This window comes from Chlamydotis macqueenii, chromosome 4, assembly GCF_036417535.1.
Source record: "Chlamydotis macqueenii isolate bChlMac1 chromosome 4, bChlMac1.mat, whole genome shotgun sequence".
Taxonomy (NCBI): domain Eukaryota; kingdom Metazoa; phylum Chordata; class Aves; order Otidiformes; family Otididae; genus Chlamydotis; species Chlamydotis macqueenii.
Window position 1 is genome coordinate 64750840 of NC_141559.1, and position 27923 is coordinate 64778762.

Genomic DNA, 27923 nt, shown 5'->3' on the forward strand with positions numbered 1-27923 from the left:
TTTCCTCATGCTACGACTTTTGTCTCTATCTTTCTAATTCGTAGAGCATACTTTTTCATCTGCTTATAATATATATATGAGCACTATGTCGAAACACTGGAGTGGGAAAAACAAGAGAAAAAAAAAGAGGGAATACACTTTTGGCTTTAGGTGAGCGCCCTCTCGTGATACTTTAAAATAAAGAACAAGAAGCATCATATCAGTCCAGATACAGCGTGAGTGCGCGGCCTAAGAAGCGGGACAATTCAACTTGCAAAGCTCTTTTCTGTTCAGAAGGACTAAGAAACTGTTAACTGCAGTCTGAGCCAACGATTCAAACAGGTGTGTAACAGTACTCTGTCAGAACACCTGAAATATCCGAATCTGGCTCATTAAACCTACAGAAGCAGGACGGTCACTGTGTACTTTTCACATGTTAATTAGACATCTGAGCTTAAAAGTGTAAATTAGAAGAATCAGATAAGACTTCATATAAACAAATTCAGTTGTGCAGGTACAGGCTGCTCGAAACTAAACATTGGAACAAACACACTGTGTACTTAATGCACCTCCTCACTTTTTTGCACACCCGATACCGGTTATTTTAGGAAGGCAAATGCCAGCCCCACGGCAGCCTAAGCGCAAGGGAGAGCAGAGGGAGCCAGGCGCTCCAGGTAAGCTTCCACCTGCTGAGGCCTCACTGGCATTTCCTGGTAAAGATGCAGTGACTGTCCCGCGGTTCCTACTGGCGTAACTGTCTTCTGCCAAATCACGTAGAAAAGAAAGCAAATTAGCTCTCTCCTAGTAGCATGTCTTCCTCCCTTGTCAGGCCATTTCTGCACCAGCAGGTAGGCCAGGCTGCAGACAGTCACACAACCCTCTTTCTTCACAGAAACGTAGTGAGGAGCAGAGAAGGTTCTTACCCTGACAGGAACATTAAGGGAAGGTACGTGCCTGTTCTCAACAGCCCAATACTAAACTTTGGGGGGGCGGGAAAAAACCTGCAACCGGTTCCTCACAAGCAAGGGGCCTGGTTTCTGGTGGGCCTTCCCCTCACGGAAAGCCAACCCCGAGTGCGGGCAACTGGGGCATCCAACGGCGGCTCCCAGCGAAGGCCGCCGCCGGCCCGTACAACCCCTGTACCTCCCGCGGGGGGCGGCCCAGCGCGCCGCCCGGAGGCCGAGGCCTCCCGCCGGCTGCGCTGGGCGAGGATCGCCCCAGGCGGACACTGTCCGCAGCAGCGGAGCCGCCGCTGCGGCGGCCGCGGCCCAACCTCCGAGAGGGGAGGAACCCCGGCCCCCCTCGGCGGCGCATGCGCACTGCGTCCCCTCTGCGCCTCTCCGGCGGGAAGTGATCGGTCGGGCCGTTCGGCGGTCCCGCACGCAGCGCCGCGCCGGGGCTGAGGCGGAGCGGTGGCGGCAGCGGGAGCAGGAGCCAGAGCCAGAGCCAGAGCCAGCAGCCCGAGCGCGCGGTCGCGGCAGCCGCTGCCCGTCCCTCGGCCATGAACGTAGAGAACTTCGGCTCCAGCGAGCGGCTGGTGACGGCGGCCTACGTGCGCCAGGGGGCGCAGGGCCGCCGCGCGCACGAGCTGCGCCTGCGGGCGCTGCTGGAGCAGGTAACCGCGGCCGCTCCCCCCGCCGGGCCGCCCGCGCCGGGCCTTCGGGCACCGGGGCCCTGCAGTGAGGGACAAGCGGCGCTGAGCGCCCCTCCGGCGTGGGCTCGGCGAGGGAGCCGTCCCCGCCTGTTCTCCGCCCGGCTCGGGCACGGCCGGGGAGTCCCCGCACAGCTCCGTGAGCGCGCGGGCCTGCCGGGCCCCGCAGCTCCCGCGCTGGTTTACCGACCCCCGTTAACGCACCGGAGCCGGTGAGCAGGGGCACGACCCGGGCGAGCTCGGCGCGCTGTGCGTAGCGGCGGAGACTGTACGAAGCCCCAAAGCGAAAGGCCGCGTTTAGGAGTAGAAACCGATTGCCTTCGGTTGTGCATTTGCTGAGAAAGGCCCAGCAGACAGTTAAAGACGCTTTTTAAACCAGTAAGACACTAACATATTGTTACATGAGGTAAAAAATGATACTTAAAAGGTGCCAAAGCAGTTTATTTCTTTGTCCCCAATGTTCAGAAATAATTATCAATGAATTCTCAGTGTTTCAGTTCTTGAACATCCTTGGTCACATCATCCACTGTTTCAAACTTAACTTTCATACCACCCTTTAGAAATCAATCCGTTTTACTGAATTACTTTTACTGGTTTGGGGACGTCTGAAAAAAGCCTCTGGACTCTTGAGCTGCTGTAGTAATGCTTCATGGTTTATGGGTACCTTTCCTCTGAGGGTCTTTTCTGCAGTTTGCAAAGATGAGCATGGTTCTTGACACAGTAAAGAGCACAAGAAAGAGCATGTCTCTGGTTGCAGGTTTTGATACATTATGTTCTGTAAGTGATTTCCTTACCTATTAGATAAAAACTAGAAAGGAAAATAGGCAGATAGGAAGATGTGTTACAAGTGAAACCGTATTTCCCTTCTGCTCATAATATTTTTGGTTTTATAATACCCAGTTATCTCCCTTTCATCCAGTTTTCTCCGTTGAACTCCTGCAGTGGTAGATTCTTGTCTAGAGAATACATCAAATAATCTATAGTTTTATAGGGATTAATTAACATGTATGTGCTGCGCTGGCTTTGTGTGTACCTTAAAGAACACTTGAAAGTGAAAAATATCCTGACTATTTTAATATCAGGATATGCTAGTGTAATTGTACTTAATATATGGAAAAGTCATTGTTTAACTTTTCTCTGAATACAAGTTCATAACATAAAATAATATAAAACGGCATAATGAAAATACAAACTGCTGTTCAGCATGGGAAACAAGGGTAACATTAATCAAACAAGTTGCATAAACTTTTGTTTGTTTTCCATTTCCAAGTTCCGTAGTTACCTTTATATTATTATTATTAAGGGAAAATGTCCTGAAGATGGATGGGATGAGAGCACCATTGAACTGTTTCTTCATGAACTTGCTATAATGGATAGCAATAACTTTCTGGGCAACTGTGGTGTGGGTGAGAGAGAAGGAAGAGTGGCATCAGGACTTGTTGCCCGAAGGCATTACAGGTACAAATTACTGGCAATTTAAATTATTCACATTTATTATTAGTGCTTCCAAATGACATTTTATTATGTCTTGTTATCTGAGACCTTGATAGCATTTGAGAAAAACAATATAATGCAATATTGAATTGATATAACTTTCTGTATTGAATTTTAATTAATAACTCATTGGAAAGTCTTGAATGAAACAAAAATGTTTTGTCAGGGTTATGTCCTGTATGCTAAAGTGGTAAAAGCTTAAGATACTGAGTTGACTGCGTGCAAGGGAATCAGAGATCGTCCTGTTTTAAACTAATCTATGCATTACTTGCCTTTTTTTAGCACTGTCCGGTTTTTTACCTGTAAATTATTAAAAACTACTGTGTAAGGTAGTTGTAAAGTATTGAACATTCCTAGTCAACAGCTATTTGTAGTTTGTTGTATTCATTAATATCTTTATAATGTGATCAGTTGATATGCACATGAAAACTCACTCCATCTGTAATAGATTTTCTATGAAGTAAGCAGATCTATAAAGACAAGAAGAGCTTTTAATAGCTTTTGGCCCTTCTGACACTTGTCAGGGTGTGTTGGATGCTATAATTTTAGAGGCTCTGCGTTAATTTCTTTGTGAAAATATACTTTTTTTTTTTTTGCATAGAGTTGTGTGCTGAGTACCTTGCTGTGATGTTTTATCTAACAGGAATGAACCAAGGTGATATTTCCTGGAATGCTTGGCCTTGAAAGATTAACACAAAAGCATACTAGAGGCCAGAAATTTAGGGAGCTTTACCATGTGGAAGTTGAATTATGTAGACTTAATGGCCTTCATAAGCCCTACAGTACCATGAAAAATTCGTGAAGAAAACCACTAATACATCAGTTTGTCTTTTTTTTTCTGTACTGCTCTTTAGTCTAGGATATGTGTGGTGAGAGAGGTAGAGGGTCACACAGGGGAGAGTATCTGAGGAAGGATTGCTTTCTGACAGCACTGGAGAAAGCATGCCCAATTTCTGGCCAGAGAGAGCCTGGTCTGGCATTTAGCTACTGTTGATCTGATGCAGCTCTGTCACCTGGCATCTCACCTTCACCTATGAGCGTCAGCAATAGCAAGGAAAGTTGTAGAGGCATCCTCCACTCCGCTTATTTCTGCAGTAAGTTTTACAGGTACCTTTGAGAGTAGTGGAGGTAGCAGGAGATGATTCTCAAGCTGTCTTTTGTTCCAACTTACAGCAGGGATGAGGGAAGAAAATATTTTTGATGGAGTGAAGATTATGTGCAAGTTTCAATTACTTATCAAGCTATTGTTCATTTCAACCTATAGCTTGAAATGGAGGAAAAAAAAATTAAGCGGTAAAGCTATGCTCCAAGAAGTTCTGAAATCCATACACTCATCAGACTGCATTTTACTCTATTCCCAAGTCAAAAACAGAATTGAAGTCATAAATAGATCAGTAGTGTTACCAGCTTACTTGAGCAGCTGATGCATTTCAGCCATGGGTGAGGTTAGTTTGCTAAGCTTGTATTTTATAAATGATTTCAAGGTGCTTCACTCCTGAAAGGTGCTAAATAATATCCAACATTTATAAACACAAATTATAACCATAATTTATAAACAGAATGCAGAGAGAGATGGTATTGCATGATACATAATATTGAATAGTAGAGTGAGGTGGATGAAGTGAAGATGTAGAAAAAGATGGGCAAAGTGATACATTAACCTAACTGTCTTTCAGGATGTTTTGTCACAGTATATATTCTTTTCCCTGTGGAGATGAAGCATTTGTCAGCGGAGTATCTGTATAATACCACTGTGCCTATGGTATGCTACACTGTAGGCAACTGATTTTTATTTTCCTTGGTGTTTCGTGTCTGAACATGTCAGCATTTATAATGCTAATTCAACAGACATCAAGAACTGCTGTGGTGCACTTAAAAGGAAGCCTGCCAGGTGCTAAAGGTGTTACTACTATGGGTCTTCTCAAAGTTTTTACTTTCTTACTGGAACATTGTTAATCTACTGTTAGAAAATAAAAATGACAGTTTCATATGAATACACATAGTTTGTTATAATAGAACTCACTATGGCAGATATTGATGTTGCATTGGATACAGCATTTTCCACAATTGTTTATCAAGTTAAATTGTCTTCAGTCAGCAAGAATTATTGCTTTGGGATGTGAAAAACTTACTGTATGTTTTCAACCTTTTTTGTTTAGGTTGATCCATGGAATTGGAAGGTCAGGTGATATTTCTGCAGTCCAGCCTAAAGCTGCAGGGTCTAGCCTTTTGAACAAACTTACTAATTCAGTAGTTCTGGATATTATAAAGCTGGCTGGTAGGTGTAAATTTGCAAATATCTCCTGTTTGTGGGGTCATGTTAATTTTTAACTTCTTATTGATTTCTGACTTGCTTTTTATGTGCAGGTGTCCGAACAGTGACCAATTGCTTTGTAGTTCCTATGGCAACTGGCATGAGCCTAACTCTGTGTTTTTTAACGTTGCGACACAAGAGACCAACGGCAAAATACATAATCTGGCCACGTATAGACCAGAAATCTTGCTTTAAATCAATGATAACTGCAGGTAAGAAGGAGCTAGTTGATAATGCAGTGTGTTCTTCTAACAGATGTAAAACTTTGTCTGGAAGGGTGATCAATTCATATGCTTGCAGTAAGATTCAGAAAAGGCCTAATGCATAGTAGTTCTAAGTGCTTTATTTCTACACTTCTGATTTCTAACATGCAGTCACACATATGAGTTGCCTTAATGCCTTGTAAAATGTAGACTTATGCTGAAGTACGGTTGTGTATAAAGTAGTCAATAGAGAACACAATACTAAGGAAGTTACAGTTCACTCTTGGTTAGATGCCTAGTTTGCTGTCCTGAGAATTATGTAAAACTAAGGCTTATGGTTCAAATTTCTCTCTTAGTTTTATGCAAAAAGTATATATGTCCTAGGAATTGTAATCAGAAGATGACAAGCTGTCTGATTTGCACATTCTTTTCTTTTAGAACATGGGAAGTGTTAGCTGCCCTATTTGGTTTTAATCTTGCAATGTCATCCAGATCACTCATGAAATTAGTTTAGTGCCTTTCTTACTTCAAACCTTAATTTCTCTCAAATAGAATTCTTTGTTTACCAAGAAAGTAAGTGTCGTAGTTCAGCCCTGATCGGGACCAGACTACGCAGTCTCTCTCTCACTCCCCCCACCCCCTGAGAGAATAGGGGGAGATAATATAAGAAAAACGGCTCGAGGTTTGAGAAAAGGATGGGAAGAAAATCCTTAAAGTTACTGTTACGAGCAAAACAGACTCAACTTGGGGAAAACTATTCATTTATTACTAAAAACAGCAGGATAATGAGACAGAGAACAAGATAACCTCCCCCCACCCCTCCCTCTTCCCAAGCTTAACATTATCTCTACTACCTTTCCCCCTCCGAGTGGCACAGGGGGGGAGGAGGGAATGGAGGTTGCGGTCAAGTTCATCATGTGCTGTTTTACACCGCTGCTTCATGGTCGGGGGAAGAACTCCTCACATTCCTCCCCTGCTCTGTTGTGGAGTCCCACCCATACGCCACAGTTCTTCCTGAAACTGCTCTGGTATGGATCATCTCTTCCACAGGGTGCAGTCCCTCCAGAACAGCTGTCCCAGCGGGCCCTCCATGGGCCACAGCTGCATTCAGGCATCCACCTCCCCCGGTGTGGGGTCCTTCACGGGCTGCAGGGGAAATTCTGCCCCTCCGTGGACCTCCATGGGCTGCAGGGGGACAACCTGCTCCACCATGGTTGTCACCACAGGCTGCAGGGGAATCTCTGCCAGGAGCCGCATTACTCCTCCCCCTCCTGAAATGACCTTGGCGTCTGCAGCTGTTTCTCTCACAAGAAAAATTCTTCACAACAGGCAGGCAGACGCCTCTCAGAATCTCTTCACATCATCCATCTCATCTCCTCACCACTTCTTGCAGCCTGGCCAGGCCGAGTTGGGCCCAGGCAGCCGCCTGGCGAGAGGCCAGAGGGTGAGGCCTGCAAGGGCCATGAGGCCTGCACCTCCCGCTCTGCACCTCTGTCCCCGCTCAGCTTCTTCACATCTTCTCTTCTCTCTTTTTTTTTTCTGTTTTCCCCTTCTTAAATACGTTATCGCAGAGGCGTTATCATGGAACATTCTGCTACCAATCGGCTCGGCCTTGGCCAGCAGCGGGTCCACCCTAGGCTTGGCTGAGTCCACTGAACAAAGGGGAGCGACTTCTAGCAGTTTCCTACAGAAGCTACCACCTTAGGCCCCCCTTCACTAAACAAAACCACAACAGTAAGCTATGGGTAGAAGTCTATCACTGTGCTGAAGCTGTCCCCTCCTGCAGCAGATGCATGGGATCAAGGAAAGGGCAAGTAAGGGAGACAATAATTTTCCAGCTCAGTGCACATACCTGCAGGTGGTGGCATAGATTCTGGTCCTAGTTCCTAGGACACTTTTTTTTTTTTTTTGCATAGAAAACTCATTAGATAAAAATAACTAAACAATTGGAAGCAGGAACTGGATTCTGTACAGATGAGATGCAGAGGTGTTTAAAAGGAATCAGATCATAACAAATAGAACATGTATACAAGAAAAGCGGGAGGGTTTTCAGAATATTATGCTCAATTTAGAACATCAAGCTAAGGAAATTGTGTTTATAATGGAGAAGATTGTGAGAAAATATAACTGATCTGTTAATTTTTTTGAATAGTTAAGATAGCTATCACATAATTAATTAAAAGAATTATCATCTAAAAATAAGAGAGAAGCAGGTATCAGACATCTAACAACTATCTATTAAATGCGATCTCTGTCTTCTACATCACTAACTGAAAAGCAGACTAGGGATAACAATGTCAATAAATTATTCTAGTCCAAGTTCTTCTGTAGAGTTTGAGCCTTATATGTCACTGTTAAGCCATGGTGTTGACCCATGTAGGAAAAATTCACATTGCTGCTGCCACATTACACTACTTTGAAAATCACACTTTTGCTTTTCCCCTCCTCTTCTCATAGAATAATTTGGGTTGGAAGGGACCTTCAAAGGTCATCTAGTCCAACGCCTGCAAGGAGCAGGGACATCTCCAACCACATCAGGTTTCTCAGAGCCCTGTCCAACCTGGCCTTGAATGTTTTCCAGGCATCAGCCACCTCTCTGGGCAACCTGTTCCAGTGCTTCAGCGCCATCATTGTAAAAAATTTCTTCCTTACATCTAGTCTGAATCTACTTCCTTCTAGTTTACAACCATTATCCCTTGTTCTATCACAACGGGCCGTGCTAAAGAGTTTCTCCCTATCTTTCTTATAAGCTCCCTTTAGGTCCTGGAAGATCACTATAAGGTCTCTCTTCTCCAAACTGAACAACCCCAACTCTCTCAGCCTCTGCTCATATGAGAGGTGCTCCATCTCTCTGATTGTCTTTCTGGCCCTCCTCTGGACTCACTCCAACAGGTCCATATTCTTTTTGTGCTGGGGGCTCCAGAGCTGGATGCAGGACTGCTGGGGTCTCACGAGGCCAAAGGGGGAGAAGCACCTTCTCCTTTACTTTCATTCAGTAAACTGAACATCTCTCTGTTTTTTAAGAAAGTAAGAGTCACTTAAGCTAGCATGATGTTGCTGCCATGCCATACCTGTTTGGGGAAGGAAATATACAGTTCCCAATGTTTTATTCTATAAACAAACCCTTTCTGATTTATTTATTTATTTATAAGCTAGAAATTTGAGCAACTGCCATGATAGACTTCCCTCTTTAAGCATTAAGTTGGGTTTACCATGCCTTTGTCTAGCGCAGTCTTGAAAATCTTTGAGGATGGGGTTTCCACAACCTCTCTGGATAGCAGTTCCAGTGCTGTGCTATCCTCTGAATTAGAAAAATAGTTTTTCTTGCTGTTTATTCTGAACCTCTCAAGCCAAAATTTGTTGCTTTTGCCTCTTATTATATTCTACCAAGGAGAGTTCAGCTCTCTTGTCCTTGTAATTCCCTTTCAGGTGGTTGAGGGCTGCAACTAGATATTCTCCTTAGTCTCTTCAGGCTTGAAAAGTCTAGCTCCTACAGCCTTTCTTTCTAAGCTGTGTGTGCTATACTGCAACTGTCTTGGTAGGCCTCTGATGGACCCTCTCTGTTTTTTCAGCATCCATCCTGAACAGCCCATTCCAAAACTGGAAACATTCCAGCGTTTAGAAGAAGGAGATACTTTCCTTTTTTTCAAGCATTTTTCATATGTGTCCTTGAGAAACAACCTGATGAGGTTCAACTTTTGTTCATCTTAAATACAAACTAAAACTGGAAACTTAAAAGTAAAATAAAAGTCTTGGGAAATAGCTTGGATTTTATGATACGACAAAGTTCACGTTCAAAATGGGGTCAAACGTGAACATTTTTATCTTTTAAGGGTTGAATAAGGTAGAGGGTTATGATGAAAGCCAATTCATAATGATCATTATTGCATTGCTGCATCTAACGACATCTTTTTTTAGAGAGGCTGTCTTAGTATGCTAATATTTTACAAGAATGCCACTCAAACACATTCTTTTTAATTGGGAGGGAAAAGGTGAATTTGGTTTTAAAACAGTCTTCAAACCATTTGCTGTTGCGTGCAAAGAATGTAAGGTAAGTTATTGTTGGAAGTTGTTACTGTAGTTTTTATTTGTGTGTACATTTTAAAATAAAACAGTTTATGTATCTGTGTTCTTAATCCAAGTCTGAAAGAATTTGTTGAAACAACAGGAGCAAGAAGGTTTTTCAGATTTATACTGGAACTAAAAACCCACAATTAGAGATTTTATGATCTACATTCAGGTCTTGCTATTTTTGGTCAGGTTTTGAGCCTGTGGTGATAGAAAATGTATTAGAAGGCGATGAGCTACGGACAGACATCGAAGCAGTGGAGGCTAAAATTAAGGCTCTTGGTGCTGAAAGTATTCTTTGTGTGCATTCTACAACATCTTGCTTTGCTCCAAGGGTACCTGATAGGTAAGTAGTCTTTGTAAGAAGCGTGCTATTTGTTACCATAAAAAAAAACAAAACAAAACAAAACAAACCTAAATGTTTTGAATGTCCATATTCCTAAAATTGTTTAATTACAGCCAACAATTAGTAAAGATACTTTAATCCTCTTGCTTAAGGAAAGTGGCAGTTGAAACAATGTTCCACTTTCAGAAAAGTATATTAATAAAGTGAGAATAATGCAGAAGGTTTTCATTCTGTCATATAACTGAGGTTAATGATGATCTCTTGTGGTGAAATGAGTATCACTTTGGCAGTGGTTTTCTTGTCTTTTCACAGAAGTAGTAACAGTAGACTTTCATAGAAATATAATCCAGGCCATGTAGTTCCATAGCTAATGCCACATTTTAATATTACTGTTGCCTTTTCTACTCTTATCCTCTAGCCAATTATTAATTTTCCTATGCTGTTAATACAGTTTAAAAAGAAAGCTACAGTTACATATAAAGTCTCTGCTTGAGTTACTCTTTCCTGTATTATACTGATGTTTATAGGGCTAATTAAGATATAATGATATAAGGAAACTCTTGGAAACATCTAGGGCAGGTATACTGTATGACTGTAACATATGATTTACCCTGCTGTAACTTATATTGGTTTGAACATTTGCTGCCTGATTGCACCATGCTACTTCTTGTAATTTCCAGCTGTTAAGTCACCATTAAAAGAAGCTTAAAATACATTGCATTCTTTCCTAATATTATGTGTCTGTATGCATAACTTCATAGTTGCTACAAAGATGTAATTCAAGCACTAGCTGAAGCTTAGATGAACGTTATGATTATGGATGGGAAATAGAGTATCTGAGACATTATTTCAGCATGTAGCTTATGAAATATTTGAAAACCTTCTCAATCTGAAAATTACATGTTAGAGTGGAAGTGGGTAAAGCACTTCCTATATTGAGTCATTCGTCCAAAATAAGCACCATTGTTATTCACAAAACCTGCGTTCTCTATTTGCTTATGAAAATAAGTATCAAGAAGCAAATTCCGTAGGTTTTACAATTGAACAGATATATTTTTATGGGCTTGCATGTAGTACTCTGAAGTAAGAAATATTAGTAAGATGTCTGGTTTTACATGATTTTAAATGTAGCATCTCAGCTGTTCCACTTTAATTGTTTTTAATTTATCACAAAATTGCAAAGACTTGTGTTTAGAGTTCCTCTGCAGTACATGCTTTTTTGTTAACTACTTTGTTATCTGGAAAATTCAGTTGAATATTTGCAAGTGTAGGAAGGAAACATTATTGACTCTGAAACATGGCAAGTAAAGATATGTTTTGCTCTGTTTTCCTATCTTTAAAAACCCCCAGTATTTATCATAGGTTAACTCAGTTGCTAGAGGGAAGTTAAAACCATATAATTCTGTCAGAATACTATGAACATTGCTTGAAGTTGACTTGCAGATTTATTGGCTAACTTAAATCACAGCTATCAAAATTGAATGGTCTGTTTTATAGCTTGGGTAAATGAATCTTTTCCTTATCTGCCTCCTCTTTTTGACATGCGATTGTTTTGTCCTCTGCAACTAAGAGATGAATTATTAGGTAGTGGCACTGTGTTATGATATACCACAGATATAAGAGGATTTGAACGCACTTTCTATTTAAAGGATACTGTCAACTATTGAAGGCTGTAACATTCATCTTCCTACAGGAAGGAAAATCCTGTATAGCATTTCTGGAGGGTACCATTTTAAATGTCTGCTTTTAAATATCTTGCATTTGTAAGGCTTTGTGCAGTTGTGGTGGTGATGTTTTAAAATTTTAAGTGGCTTCTGATTGTTAAAAGGTCAGGGTAAGAGTTTTATTCTTGTGTACCTATAGCTTTCCTTTGAAGTATCATTTAACTTTATGGGAATAATTCACTCATGTATAAACCCCCTTCCTCTGAGAGTCATCAGTTCTCAGACAGTCTTTTACCTGCTGCTGCTGTGAGTTGTCTCTAAAACTACCATATTTAAGAGAACTAAAGGGAAAAATGTGTCTTTTTTTCGGTTAGTTTATGTGTTTAGCAGAACCCGGTATCTTGTTACTTTCATTAACATTAGAAGAAAGAGCAAAGCTGTCTTTTTTATGAACTTTCACAAGCAGGAGAGAAAGAAAGACTAAGCTGGAAAATGTAAGTCCTTCTTGTGACTTTTAAAAACTCAAGTAGTAGCCAAACTTACATTAATGCTTTATTTTTCTAATATGACTAGCAGCTCTTTTAATGGTTCATTTTAAGCCTTGGAAGCAGACAAGTTGTGTGCATAATTGTTTGCTTTCCGTGCATAATCACGTATTCTTTTGAAACTCTCATCCTGTATTGTAATATGGATCTAATTGTTGGATAGAATATTTTCAGCAAAAGTAAAGAGACTTTTCAGTACTTGTGGAAGCTAGCTGATTGCTCCTTTAAGTCTCAGGAGGTGAGAAAGGCAAACGTACATAGCAGTACACCCTCTCCGTTTCCAGTTCAGTGAAATTCTCTACCTGCGCTTGAAAAGAAGCCTGTAAGAGGGGAACTGCTTTCCTTTGAGTCTCTATGGAAGGTGAGGAATGGGTCTGATTAAGATCAGAAATCAGAAGTCAAAAACTTTGCCCTCTGTAGTGTTGTGTTTCCTGAAGAATTCTGTTAATGTTACATAGTTCAGGATTTAGGATGTTGATAAATGTGAAAAATTATTGGACATGCAGCTCCTGCCAAATATTTTGACTGTAGAAGATCAACACGTACGTTATACTACTGGTGTTTCCTAATCATTAAATACTTGTGATTTCTTTAGGAGTAGCAAAAATAGGATTATGATGATTTCCTAAGAAATGAGGTTTAGAAAATATAATCTGAGTTTTGCAGCTGAATTTTGCATTATAAGATGACACTAGGCAATGTAATAGAAATAGAATGCAAAGGAATGTCACCTCTTGGAAAGTGTTTTCATACTCTGTCACGTTTTATATGAATATCAGTAAATTACAGTCAGAGGCTGTACAGAAGGAGATAGAGTAAAAATGCACTGAAGGTTTAGATTTCCCTGATTTTTTTTTTAAATAATATTATCTTCATTCTAACGTTTTAATTATTGTACATTAACTTTTTTTTTTCAAATAAATTTTATTTCTGAAATATACTCACAAGTTTGGGGGAAATCAAGAGGTTTTTAAAAAATAGAGCGTGATTGGAGTACTTAAAGAAAGGGTACTAAGCACTTGTATTTGTAAAATGCTGAGGGCCCTTACCCAAAATGACCTATGCACCCACGTAAATCCTAGTTTGACTGAGAAATCAATCCAGGCTGAGCTCACTGTGGTTTTGGGGATTTCTAAAGGCAAGTGAAGAGTTGTCTTTATTTCTGAGTAAACAGTTGAACAGAGTTTTAATTTGTTGATTTCTACATTCAGACATTTTAGGGCTCTCTATTCCTTTGAAGAATATATTTTCTGTTAATCAGTTTATCTGAAATATACAAGTGAGATTTCAGCCAAAGGGTTGAAATATTAGTTCTTTGAAATAAACAGAAGCATGTAAAGACTTACTATTGTATGATGCTTTTGATTCGCAAGACCCATCTTGAAACTTCCATTATGCCATTTTTAGGTTGAGTATTAGAAGAAAAAAAGTTTGAATAGCTAAAACTCTGTTAGTTATCATTAAAGGAGTGTTAAAAAATGCTTATATCTGAAGCAGATTGATTTGGGATCTATTTACTGTGTTCCTGACAAAACTGTCAGCATACAAAAATTTCAGCCCATTTCAGTAATTTGTAGTATGGGTAAAACTAACAGAATTTTCTTCTTAACCTTTTTAGCTTAAGGTGACAAGTGCCATCTTAAACCACTAATCGAAAAAGTTTCTTTTCTCATTCTGACCTCCTTTTAGACCTTCCGGTCTTTTAATGCTCTGATTTGTAACATGAGTTACAGTTACCAGTGCTTCTCTGAATTACAATTTTATGCTCATAGACTGGAGGAACTGGCTGTGATTTGTGCTAATTATGACATTCCTCACATTGTCAACAATGCGTATGGAGTTCAGTCTTCAAAATGTATGCATCTTATCCAGCAGGTAGGAGCTGTGTATTTCAAGTAATATTTGTTTAATGAGTATAAGTAAATCTCTGATTGTAGACAATGCTAGCAACTTTTATCAAATGTTTCACTGCTTTGAGACTAATCCGCTCCGTGTCTGATATTTGAACAGTTTTCTAAGAAAGTGGAACAGAGGGAAGTTGAACTTTAAAATAATATTTATTATTTCTATTATGTACTTTTTATGTAATAAATCCAAATTTATTTAGGTTTTGTTTATGTTCAAATGTCTTCCATAATGGAAAAATGCCCTTAATAAGCTTTCTTAAAATATTTCCTGAACTTGTTGACTAAAAATAAAATAATGGATCATACTTGAATAGAGATTAAACCTTCAACAGAATGTGAGTTACAGATTTTCAATTCAAGGTACAAGACTCTACAGCAACACTTTCTAGATGTTGTCACTGTTTGGGTTGAGTTCAATGTTGTATTCAAAAAAAGTTTAATTTCTACTACTGTTTAGTTTGAAGAGGAGGTTGCTTAATATCTAAAGTCAGCCACAAAACTTAGAGTTCTTGCATTTTTGCTCATTGCAATGTACGTGCACTGTTTCTTCAGTATTCCTCTTTTCTCTCTGTTGCTCATGTCAAAGTAATACAGGGAACTATTATGAACTCAAGATATGCTGGTGATTTTTTTTTTCTAATTAAGAAGACATTATGTTATTAACTGAGCACAGACCAACTTGATATGTAATTATGACAGGAACGTCATGTTGGCATTTCTAAATCTTGAGAGACTGAAGGAATTTGACAAAGCTTGAAGTGATATGTGAAATAGAAAATGGCATATACTTTATTCGTAATGTATTTGGTACATGTTTATTGTATTTAACTTGCATAAGTTCAGTGAAATTCTGACATGAAGGGAGCTGTGGAATTGCTGAGTTTTACTGCATGAAATGTACCTAATGATAATCTTTTCAGACTACAAAGCTACAAGAAGAACTGTTACTATGTTGGTTTCTGTGCTTTTTCTTGATTTCTTGATAGGTTGTTTGGGATTTTTAAAATTTGTTTGTTCTTTGGTTATGCAAATGTATACATTTGAGCTCTGGCTTGTTCTACATTTATTTACAAAATTGTATTTCCTGCGGTAGAAAATGTATTTTCTATGAGGGAGTAGTTATTAATGAATACTTAGGAATATGTACATGCTGAGCACAGTGTGAACAGAACTTGCAAGAGTATCACAGGAAAGAGCTTTTGAGATTGTTTCATTTGTCATACTTTTCCTCTGGTGGTCTTCTGTCAATTAAATCAAATGATAGCTGCTGGAATTCATCTTCCCGTCAAAAAGCTGACAAACTTGGAGTGCTTCTTCCCATCTCCCATGCAGTAAGCTATTAAAACATAGAAATAATAACTGCGGTTTCGTTGGATCTACTTTTTTCACTCTTTTTGACATAGCTATTAACTCTGTATTTCCTGGTTTTAGTAGGTAGTACTTTAATATGTGTGTATTTGAATATCCTTTAATATGTGTGTTCTTTAATATACTTTTCAGGTTCTGCTATGCTGTGTACTTTTTAATTGTACAGTTCACAGTAGCATATTACTCCAATTGAAGAATTTGAGTAATACTGCAGAATCTCCATTTTTTCCTTTAAGATTATCTGAGTAGCTAGGTGTAAGAACATTTTGTTTTCTGAGAAATAGGGAAGTCTGCTTTAGGAAGTTAATCTGGATCTTGATTTTGCAAGGAGCCTTATAAGAAGGAGTGCTGTCAAAGACCGCTTATTTTAATGTAAATTTATACATGTGTCAAGAAAAATCTTCTTTTCTAATTAAGCATTAATGTGTAGCCCTTTACTGTGAGAGTCTGGGAAATGTTTGGGGATGTACAGTTTTAACTGTGTAATACCTATTAAATTCCAAGGGTTTTCTTTTTGGTTGTTGTGGAAAATAAGCTAAACTTAGACTTGCAGGAACTAAAATCAATATTTTAAATCATAGCAATATAGGAATTTGTAAGGTACTATGTAAGCAGACAATGGTAATGATAGTGAGCAATACTAAGAAAAGGTAATAGTATTATTTTTAATTTTTCATCACAGAGAGTTTCAGGAATTATATTTATTTCAGTTACATTGCTGTGTAATTATGATGCTATCACGTATTTCCTTTTTTCTAATGTATGCTATGGATTTTTTTGTTGTTGTTCTTTTTTGATAAAGGGTGCTCGAGTAGGCAGAATAGATGCTTTTGTTCAGAGCTTGGACAAAAATTTTATGGTTCCAGTAGGTGGTGCTATCATTGCTGGCTTCGATGAGTCCTTCATTCAGGAGATCAGCAAAATGTATCCAGGTAAGTAGTTCATGGACTGACTTCATCCATACAAAATGACTGTAGAAAACTTGATTATCATCTTTCTTTCACATAAAATTTATTTTTGGCAATTTAATCTGTATATTGTTTGGTTTTTTTTTTTTCAGGAAGAGCATCTGCGTCTCCTTCTTTAGATGTTCTCATTACACTTCTGTCTCTAGGTGCCAATGGCTACAAACAGTTACTGAAAGAGAGAAAGGTAAGCTTTTTGGCAAGCAGCATTTTCCTGAAGTCAGCTGTTAACAAAGTCTTGTTGCAAAATTGCTTTGTGTAGTAAATCTAGTTTCTCTCTAGAAAGCCATTGAATTTCTTCAGAGCAAATAGCTCTGAATCTGGAAAGGCAGTATCATATAATTAATTCTTGGCCAAATGGTGCTCATGAGTAAGCATGATTTCCATGTTGTTTTCCAAACCAGAAAGCTATTTCCAAACCAGAAAGCTAAACTGAGGTCCTGTACGATCTTGTACAGTATTCTTATTTGTTATTGTAAAATGTGGCTAATACAGTAGAATTTTGCCCACAGAACTTTACCACTATTTGCCACAATTGCAATACAATTTCTAAAATTTTATTCTGAACTGTTTTATGTATTGCCCTGTATGGTTTGTGTCTTCATTAAAAGTGAGTTGTATATTTTCCCCGCTTCACTCTCATCTCCAAAAAACTCTCAGGTGAATTTATCATGTCTTCTGCAAAGCTGATTTTGATGTTAGATTTACACTCGTAGGAGATACATAATGGGAGCTATTTCCAAGTCGTAAATAATAATTCTAAAAAGCCTTAATGAATAGCTGTATATTTTGAGTCATGTAATTTTCTTGGAAGTAGAATTCTAAAATGAATAAAGCATTATATTTTTACAACTTCAGGTCTTTTTATTTCAAATGTGAGTATACTCTATAAACATAGTATTATATATGGCATAAATATGTTTCTTTTATTGGATTTCCTGTAGAAATAGAAACCTTTTTTTGCTTAAATCTGTTTGTTCCTGAATTGTAAAAATGTAATAGTGATAGTTTATTGCCTGTGCTCTGTGAAAGCAGAGGCAGAGCTGTTAGGCTCCCAGCAGGAGTTATTTATAGCTTGACATTGAGTACTCCTTTCTATATCGGTGCAGCTACACCTACTCACACAAAAAATCAGCTATAAAAAACTTCAAGTTTTTTTTTTTTTTGTCTCCTATGCCTTTTCACATGGGTGTTACTTCAGGTTATTTGAGCTTAAGCCAAAAAGACCAGAATACTACTGAGAAGAGATTAATCTCACAAAACCAAGAAAAGAAATAGTCTGCCTAGTTTTCCTTTTACACAAACGAACTGTTTAATATAGGAAGGGAAGAGATTATATGAGGGAGACGAACATGTACATGGAGTGGGATTTTCTGAGAAGCTGGCAGTCATGCAATATGCAATTGTCCAAGAGTATGAGACTGCATGTTATGATATGAAGGAATAAAATAGTGCAATGGATCTGAGGACAGAAGAGCAAGAGTAAGACACACGTAATGTCCAAGTATCTGACCATATATGAAAGCTTAATAAGGAATGTTTTCAACAGCTGTATTTAGCCTTGATGTTTCCAGAGAAAGGATGGAAGACCATGAACAGTAATGTTTTCTCCCTTCTTCTGTATTTTCAATATTCCTTTTCATATGTTTATGTAGTGGTTTTCTGATCTCAGTAGCAGATTCTAGGTCCTTTTGTAATGCAGATAATGACAGCTGGTCCAAAGCCAAATTTGTTAATATCTTTTCTTTTAAAGGACTCATAATATTATGTAAAGGTCATGGTTTTGAAGCAACTCCTTGGATTTCCTCAGTACAGGTTATGTTGTGTCCCATACTGTGCATTGCCAGGTCTCAAAACTCTCTATTTTCATGTGTATTTGTGTGTCTGAACCAGGGCGCTTCTATCAAATACTGTGTAATACCGTCAGCAGTAGGCTTCAATTGTCACCTCAGAATTGATGGAGAGCAAGGACACTACATTCCGGGTTTACATTCAGGACCCTATATATCAGGTTAATACCTGTTAGCTATTTTCCAATGTGGTCCATTTAATGCATTTAACTAACTATTACATGGGTATTATTGAAGAGGTGATGGCGTTATTTTGTTTTCAGCAGTGATTGATTTCCTCATTAGACTTTCCTTAACAATCTAACAATCAAGATAATTCTGATTTTCTTAAATGTATTGCTGAGTTACTTGGGACATGATGGAGCTTTTTATATCTGTATCCATCTGTCTGTATACTTTCTAAGAGTGATTAACTAGAGTCATTTTTATGTCCTTATGGAGTGTGAATCTAAAATATTTAAAATCACACTGAGTGGGAGGAAATTGTTTGGTTTTTACAATTCAGTAAAATACTGGGTTTACATTTCATGGTTTATCATTGATGTAATTATTCTGATAGGAATAAATTATTTATGCAGCTCCATGTGAGTTTATATTGCTGCTCTGCTTATGATTGAATTTAATAATAAGAGGAAAGCCATTTAATGTTGGATATTAAAAATGTATACAATCAAATATTCTTACAACAAGACAGACATTTGTTACTCTTTTTTTTTTTCCTAGTCAGTTTGCTACACTGTAGTTTATCAAACATGGGATTATTGCAGGATTTTCCTCATGTGAAATATGTGGAACCATATTGAAATTGTAGACTGGCTGGAGGCAAGATAGTTTGACTGAATGCAATCGTTATCTTAAATAGTGTTGTGTAGTTAAACAAGTGCCAAGTATGAATGGAAACTTCAGAGAGGCCTGTGTGCTCCAAGCATGTATTAGAGAGGTATGGCCCACAAAGAGCCTGATCTCAGGGTCTTGCAAGTACTGAAGAGAAAATGTGTTGATTGGTGTTGTTAAGGAAGACCTTTTAAAAACAAATATGAGTATGGTGATTGTCAGCATTAGTGTTATCAGATCAGGTTGGCAAGATTTACTTGGGCAGTTTCTGTTAGATCACTTTTATATGATAGAATGATTTTAAAGTTCCTTTCTTGAAATGGAAGGCTCCGTTTCAAGAAAGTAAGCCTTCTACTGGGGCTTTCTGGGGCAGGTACTAACAGGTCTCCATGCTCAGCGCTGCAGCCTCTCTGTCTGCATGAAGCAGTGTGCCAGCCGGTCTGAGCAGATCACAGATCAGATGCGGCTGGTCAGTCTAATATGCAAAGCAGAAGAGAAGCTATGAGGGTTGCATTATAAACAGCTGCTGCTGCAAAGTAATTTAAGATGGGACCAGATCAGTCTCAGGTAGAGCATATGAGAGTTGGCAGTCTGTATCTAGTACAAAGAGGTTGTAAAATTACTCTTCTGCAGTGTCTTCTTCCGTGCCATAAACAGCTATATGGTTGTTCTCTGAGGACAACTCGTTATTTTCAGACGAAACAGGGAGGAAGGCAGAGTGTTACAGACTTGAAGTGTAAGCAAGCTGGGTTCTTAGAAACAGCTAGGATAGTTTCAGCCACACACAAAAAGTTTTCTGGCCTTCATCAGTTGTCTCTCTGTCACCTGATATGGGACTAATGGTGTATTTAGTATGCCCCCATCTTCTGCTTTCTCTCTGGAGTTACTGGTTTTTTCCTTACTTTTTTTCCCTCTAGTTATTTTCATTTGGAAGAAGAACAGTGCCTGTCACAATGGAGCAACAAATGAAGAGTCTCCTATATCAGTGTAGATTCTATTAAAAAATAGTTTTATAATGTAAATACACTATCATTCAAATATTTTTAAGTTAATTGTTACAAAACTTCTTGAAAACATTTTTGTATATGTATGTGGAAGTAGGCCATTTTGTCCAAATAATTGAGTCATTTGGCATGTACAGTATTGCTGACTTGTTCTTTATATTTTTGAAGTATTTTATTGATTTAGGTGCTAGAAAGACAGAAGTCGTGTAAGACATTTTCACATAGGTTAGCCTGGTGAGGTTTTGTGTTAGGTTTCTAAGGGGAAAGAGTGAATTTAATAATGAAATTTCACTGACATTTAGTGCTTGGGTTGTTCAGTGAAACTTTAGCATAGTAGTTAGCTTCATTGGAGAAAACTTGAGTGCCTTTCACAGCAAATCAATTATGTAAGAGCTCATTTGTGTATAATTGCTTAAGGTGCTTATAAATTTTCCACATAACAGAAATATTTTATAATAGAGGTTTGTTACAGATTTGACCTCACAAAAATATTGTTTTTTTCCCTTTTTTTTTGAAAGGCTGTTAATCTATTTTACAACAAACTGCTTAACTTCAGAAACTATGAAATATCTAGAGGGCTTCTAATGGAAAGATGCAAAATAGTGTTGTTCGTAAAAATAAGTTTTGAATTTGTGTTCAGGTAGCTTCAGTCAAACTGATGAAAATATATAATTGGATTTTTCTTTTTTTGCCATCTTTCTATCCTCCCTTGTTTTAACAAATTCCAATGTGTGTGAAGGCTCATCTAGTACCCTAGGTATTTAATCTTAATTTAATTTAATACATTTATACAGTAGGTAACTGGTTATACCAACTTGCAGTCCTTTCATTAATAAATACTGTAAGAGATGCAACAGAGAATTCCCTAGGTACAACACCCAAAAATTAATTACTTTGGAATTTGTTTCTGTTCCAGTACAGTTTTTTCTCAGTACTAATTTCACCAATAATATCTCCATAGCAGACACAATTTATATATACTTCTGTAATGCTTTACTTCAGTTGTAGAAGTAAATATCCAGCAGAGGGAGTACAAATTAATTTATGCTTTGAATTAAAAAAAAACACTAATAAACTGGCTAACACATTGGTGACTCTCATTGTGGAAAGCAAATAACAAATGAGTAATGTGTTTATATTCAGTGAAAAACCAGAAGGAAGGCAAAAGTGTCTGAACATTTGAAACATAAATGTTTTTCAACTTCTGCCAGTGAACTGTAAATAAACTCTGATGAATTGAAACTGTAAAAACACTTGATTTACAAATGCCTCTGAAAAATAAGAATGTTTTTTCACAGATTTCAAGTTCTGATAATTAACCATAGATGCCTCCCAAAATTTTTGTCGTTCCAAGTGTTACAGAAGCTTTATGCTCTTGTTGATAGTTGAATCAATAGCCTAATTCCTTTAGACAGTAACATGGTACTTTTTCCTCTCTGGCTGAATTCATTCTATGGTATTAGGAAGAACGGGTCAGGAGCTGTCTTCATTTGCTCACTCATGAAGTGAGACTGGGTTTATGCAAGTGGCTCGAGAAAAGCAGCTCTAACATTGTTCTAACTTAGCTACCACAAAGCTTATTTAGTTTCCTAAGACCTCTGGGAGATTCTGCTCAAAAATTTAATTTTGATCAGGAGCTGTAATTTGTATCTGTCAGAGTGCACAGGTCAGAACAGGATACTGGTCTTCAAACAGAAGAAGCAACTCTATTTAAAGAATGAAAAATCACTTGTCAGGTCCTGAAATTGATGAGAATGCTTAAACAGGCAGTCACATTGAAGCAGATGAGCAGCACAATCTTTGTGGCCAGAAACAGGAGAAATCTGGTGTTCAGTATCTTTTAAAATGACTACCCAATATCTGTATCTTGTTGCTAGTTTTTATGAGAGATTAAGCATTTAAAAGGATGGAAAAGAAGCCAAAGGATACAATAAGAATGGTGTTTATTCTCACTCTATCCGTAAGTGTTTTGAGCTGATATGTGAAGAGGAAGATACTAAACTGAGGAAGACCATGAGCCATTATCGTAGATTACTACTGGGGAAGAGGGAGGAAATAAAATAGGGATGAAGTAAGAGAAGCAGCCTTTTATGTGCAGTGTGACTTGTATCTGATCCAAAACGTTTATGAATCTCAGTTTTATGACACTTTCACAGTAAAGGTGCAATCTAATGAAGTGATAGCAGAAATTCAGATATCTCCATTCTTCTAGAAGGCTTGAAGAGGAGGGGCTGGTCCCAGGAAGAGGACTGGCTATACAATAGAGCTGAGTATTCAGGAGAGTATGTATTATGTGAAACAAAATGCATTCAAATTTGTGCTCATAGCCTTGTCCTTAAGAAACTGTATTGCCATTCTCATTCAGAAAAAGAAGTCTATGCACTAGTGGTAATTGTGATTGTGTGATACATGGTAACAAAATGCACTGCTTTTACTCAGCAATGTGTTAATAGAGAGGAAACAAAGTAAGGAGCAGTTTTTCCTAACATGGCCATCTGTGATGGTAACAGTTCATTCTCTGGCTCAGGGGACCAGGGTAGGGGGAAGCTCTTGCAGGAGTGGGGTGGGGTGGGGTAAGACCTGCTATGCTGTGGGAATCTTTTCAAGAGTTTACCTCCCTTGGTTTCAGGACCACAGAGAGAATGACAGACATCACAAGCACATATATTAGACCAGATAGTGAGCTTTGTACCAGCTTGAGGGGGAAGAACAGTGATCAGGAAATGGAGCTGTTCCTTTATAGAATGATTTCAGAGAATTGTCTGGTCCACTTACTTGGTACATGTGAAAAGAGAATCAGCTGGGCGCCTGTAGGGTATAATGGAGACTTAACAGAAATAGGTACTAGCTAATAACAAAAATATTGCATTTTTTTTTCAGGAGATGTTTTCCTATCTTTCAAGTGAGCTGAAGAAGCTGGCAGATATCCACAATGAGAGACTGTTAGACACACCACATAATCCCATTTCTTTAGGTAGTTGTTGTTTTTTATCTTTAAAAAAAAATTTAAAGTACTGTGCATTCATAATGCACTTTCACATACAGTTCCTATATATTAAACATTGCTCACTGCACTCCATTAAATTGTTCTTAGGCTGAAATGAAACCATTGAACCTAATAAGGTAACCTACTATAAAAGTAGTGACTTGAGCCCTTTTATTTTTTTACAAAATTACTCCTGTACAACATACTCGTTCATTGTAATCAAGGCCGACACAAGATGTTAACATGTAGTAATACTTTTTAAGTAAGTAGATTTAAAAATAAATTTGTATGTATTTACTTTACGCATGATCTTATAGGGCTGTAAAAGAGATTATGGAATTCCTACTCAAGGTACTTTGTATAACCAAAAATTCTGTTGAACACCAAAGTAATATCACCTCCTTGTGCAGAATCTCTACCTTACATACAGTCTAACCAAAGAAGTAATCTATGACAGCTTGTGGGAAAGTTTAAAATTATGAAATGTAGTATTTGTATTTCCTTTTTTCTTTGTATCTAAATACAAATATTTGGCTAGCTTTTTATTGTTGGAAAACAGCTTGTCCTCTTTGGCTTTTCTTTGGAGAAATAGAAGCTATATGGTCGTTTTAACCTGACCTTTTGTTACTTTAGCCATGTCACTGAAGAATCTAGATGAAAATAATGATGCTGCTGTTACCCAGCTTGGATCTATGCTTTTCACAAGACAAGTTTCTGGAGCAAGGTGAGGATGCTATGAATTTTAAAAATTTGGGGGAGGTTGTATTAGCATATATTTTATGAAATCCTATAATATTTGTTTTGTGCCAGATGTCTCATGATTACAGATTACATTCTGACAATAACAAGTCAGAAAGTATTTCATCACTGTTATCTACTAATAATGTCTACCTGCCTGAGTTAGCAACGAGGCACTCTTTGTTAGCTTTGGTCAGCTAAATAGATAATCTATGCCCATTTAATTTAGTGTCATCATTCCCTAGTAGCCCTTGGTCTCGTTTAGTTTCCAGCTGTTGCCTGATCTTATAGTTAAGTTGTAAGCTACTTAAGAAAGATCTTTGTTTTGTTTATTGCAGCACAAATATGGTTGTGCTGAATGTCAGGGGAATAAGCTTTTAATACCTTACACAGCTTTTTGTCATATGGAAGAAAATCCTGCTTTCCAGAACTAAATGTGTTTTAAAAAAAATTAAAAATTTTAAAATCTACAACCTAAACCAGTCTGAGTTTAATTTATTCTTAGAGACACTGTTACATGGAAACACAAGCCAAATATTTTTTAATGATTTTGGTTTAAACCTTTTAGAAGAAGAGAATGATTTAAAATTTGTTTTGGCAGGATTCCTTAATCTGAATATTACTGCTGCCATGCTAACTTCTGCCATAGACTTAATGTCATTTTTTTGTAGCAGAGCTGAATGTTTCCACATCAGAAGGTATGCTTCATTAGCTTGGATTATTCCACTTCCTGCACAGGTGAATGACAGTAAATCTATATGTACTGTAGTTAGATGTTCTTTTTAATTTGCCTGTCCTAACCTTGGCTTGTCCTGCAAATTCAGCCATCTTTGTCTGAAATTATTCAAGAGGTTCAATTTTTGTAAAGTTAGAACTCTCCAATTCTTTGCCTGATACAAAGTTTCAGGTTTTTCCTTTTTTTTTATGTAAGCGGTTGCTTCTTTTTTAGTATATACACTGTTCGATCTGGCATTTCAACAGATTTTAAATGTTATGCTTGTGCCAAATGTCAGTGGTAGGAATAGCAGCTCCCTGCTTCACTAGCATACAGGCTTTTGCATAGCTTGTGGTCTGAGTACTTGAACAGAGGAAGAGTCTGCTAATCCTAGTGGTATTTGTGTGAATGCAGTTTCTTCTATGAATTCCAGGAAATGTCTATAGGGAGGTAGTAAATTCTTATCAATTGAATGGTGTAAACTGCTTGTGTAGGCTTCAACTATAGCCACAAGGCGAGTTGTTCCTTTAACAAGTAAGGATGTGGATTAGGGTTGTGATTGATCAGAAAATGGGTATGTACCGAAAGAGCTGAGAAATAAGGTGTAATAGGTAGAGGTTCTTAGTATGAGGAGGAAGTAAAAGTGGTGGTAAAAAGTGTCCACTACAAGGAGGGAATGAAAATGAAGTTGTTATCATAGAATGAGGGAAAAGGGAGATGCAGTAGAGAGGAACGGATGGGAGGAAGTCAGGATCCTGAGCCCTCTGTATCACTTGCACCCAGACATTTTGGACTGCAGTGCACTATGCCAGGCAGATGTCTGTACTAAGGCTGCTGTCAATATGTTCATCTTGGGGAGCTCAGAGTCGCCAGGTTGCCTAAGGAGGGGTGAACTGACCCAGGTCAGAGGCAGAGCAGGTCAGATAGGTATGGCTTGTTATGGAATAGGAAAGTTTGTTGCAGTTGTCTTTCCTCCACACCCACTGGGGAGCTCATAAATACCAGTAATGAAGACTTTAATACTTTAACAGAAGAGAGGAAGGGACATTTGCATATGCACACAGACTGGAGCTAATTCAGGATGTGCTGCCGCTGTCACTCACAGCGATGCTTAGGCTTTGACTTGGAGAATCCCTGATCTAAGCCTGCTTACATTAATTTGTTTAGAGTTAGCAGATATTACACTGCGCAGGAACTTGTGTAAGTGTGTTCATATTAGGGTATCACATAAAATATCCAAAGCATCTTTCTCTGAATCACAATTTTGTGTGTCTCTTTCAGGGTTGTTCCCTGTGGGTCTGTGCAAACAGTGAATAACTACACTTTTAAAGGTTTTATGTCACATGCAAATGACTATCCCTGTGCTTACCTCAATGCTGCCTCAGCAATTGGAATTACAAAGCAAGATGTAGATGTATTCCTGAAAAGACTCGACAAGTGTTTGAAGACTTTTAGAAAAGAAGCAAAGAAAGAAAAAAGTGTAAATGGAATAAGTAATTCTAATGCAGTCACAGAACAACTTGAAGATTAGAAGACACAGATTTAGTAGCACAGGAAGATACGCTTTTGTTTGGAGTATGTCAGGTTTGTATTGGGTTAGCATTGTGAATCTTCAGCAGAGAAAATTTATTCCTTATCCAAAAGCCACAAGAACAACAAAAACTTGGATGAATTTCAGCTTTAAAGAAAGTGGGTAATACTCTTTCCAGACACAAGTGTTTTGCAGCACAAATATGCACTTAATATCTGCCAAAGTAAAGCTTTACATTCCTGAAGACCTTGAGCTGGCCTTTCGGTCTGTGGGTGACTATTTGGACCAGTGTTCAGCAAATCACAGAATGCTTATTCTTGTATTCTTGATTAACAAGATTTTCTGTGGCAGTGTTTTAATTCCTTCCTAGGTGTAGACCATCCAGCAAGAAATGTTTCACTGTTCTCAAAATATCTCGTTTCTCATCAGCATACGTGCCACTTTTCATTTATTTTCAAATATATATATGTTAGAATAGCCCTAACTAACTACGATGTTAAAACTGCAGGAGGAGATGATGGAATTGGTATAGTAGTGTTTTCAGGTGTTCCCACCTCTCAGGAACTGCCTAGAAGAAAGCAGCCCTCAATGGCAAAGAAGAATCTATCTATACCTCATATCCTGTCAGTACTCAGCTCTTGGAAACATTTGCATAGTTCAGCCACCCAAAGGAATTTTAATAATGAAAGCAAGGAGTTCTGGAGTGGAGAGGTACGGTTGTCTTTTTTTTTCCTTCTTCTTTTTTCTTTTTTTTTTCCCGTTTCATCTTTTCTTTGATAGGGTGATCAGGTCAGAGACTCACTGAAAAGGAAGAATGCCTTGTGGGATTAATGCAGCAGTTTTCAAGAGCCAGTGAGACCTGAGGGTATTTTGGCATTTTTAGTCCATTGTTGTTAAAATGTATAGACTTCCATTTCTGAAGTGACTCTTGCCATTGGCACTGTTGCTTCTGTGGCTGTGTGCTGTTGCTGATTTGAATTCATTAAGCAAACAATAGATTCAGACTCTCTTCCTGAAAAAAAGGTTCCATGTCACTGGAGTGACAGTGTTATAAGTTGCAAAACTTTTAGTTAATTATTCTTAAATGCAATTACTACATTGTGTGTAGGTTTTATGTCTTTACTATTCAAAATGACTTTAATATTCAAAACCACATTCTCTGTCTGTAATGTAGTAATACTAGGGACGCTACAATTAAAGAGTTCTAAATGTCAGGAAACGTTCCAGCTACGTTGTTTGGTGGGATCTGAGACATGTATCCTCTAGAGCCCTCTGTAAATTGCTTAATAAAAACAGTGGTGCCTGTGAAAGGGCTGTCTATCCAGCGTGTTCAAATGAATTGATACGTGGAAGTTAATAGTATGCTAATCATCATGAAGCTGCTCTCACTTAGTGAGGTCCATTGTATCTTAACCTTAAATTGAACTGTGACTTCGGCATTGTTATTGCAGCAGTTACACATGAGATTGATTATTTGTGAAGGTATTGCTCCCCGGACTGCAGTCACAGTTGTTATTTGCTGTACAAACACATCCTAGGAGAAATGTAATAGAACTTGACCACTGAGTCCTTGTGGCTATAAGGACATGTAAATTTCTTTTATTTCTTTCTCCCCCCCCCCCCCCCCTTTTTTTTTTTTTATTGAGAGCATGCTATACCTCAGTTTTTCCAGTCAGTAAAGCTCTTCCGCAAGCTTGGGGGTTAAAACCCTGCAGCTCGCTCCCTTGGTATTCAGTATATTGGAGCAGACAGTGAAAACCA

General features: G+C 38.2%; 1 protein-coding gene across 1 annotated transcript; it reads left to right on the plus strand.

Moving 5' to 3' along the window:
* Positions 1-1375: 1375 nt before the first annotated feature.
* On the plus strand, positions 1376-27484 carry SEPSECS (Sep (O-phosphoserine) tRNA:Sec (selenocysteine) tRNA synthase). The gene is made up of 11 exons (XM_086747547.1): positions 1376-1594; positions 2934-3088; positions 5284-5402; positions 5492-5650; positions 9902-10055; positions 14037-14139; positions 16342-16471; positions 16600-16691; positions 23073-23166; positions 23812-23902; positions 25913-27484. Exons 1-11 carry the CDS (start codon positions 1481-1483, stop codon positions 26160-26162), a joined length of 1461 nt encoding a protein of 486 aa, XP_086603673.1. The 5' UTR covers positions 1376-1480; the 3' UTR covers positions 26163-27484.
* Positions 27485-27923: the final 439 nt, after the last annotated feature.

What these genes read in the sequence shown, in the direction of transcription:
- SEPSECS (XM_086747547.1), top strand. Translation starts at nt 1,481, where the DNA reads ATGAACGTAGAGAACTTCGGCTCCAGCGAGCGGCTGGTGACGGCGGCC. An exon ending in GATCAGCAAAATGTATCCAG is followed by an intron (nt 16,472 to 16,599) that starts GTAAGTAGTTCA and finishes TTTTTTTTTCAG; the next exon opens with GAAGAGCATCTGCGTCTCCT. An exon ending in AGTTACTGAAAGAGAGAAAG is followed by an intron (nt 16,692 to 23,072) that starts GTAAGCTTTTTG and finishes TTTTTTTTTCAG; the next exon opens with GAGATGTTTTCCTATCTTTC.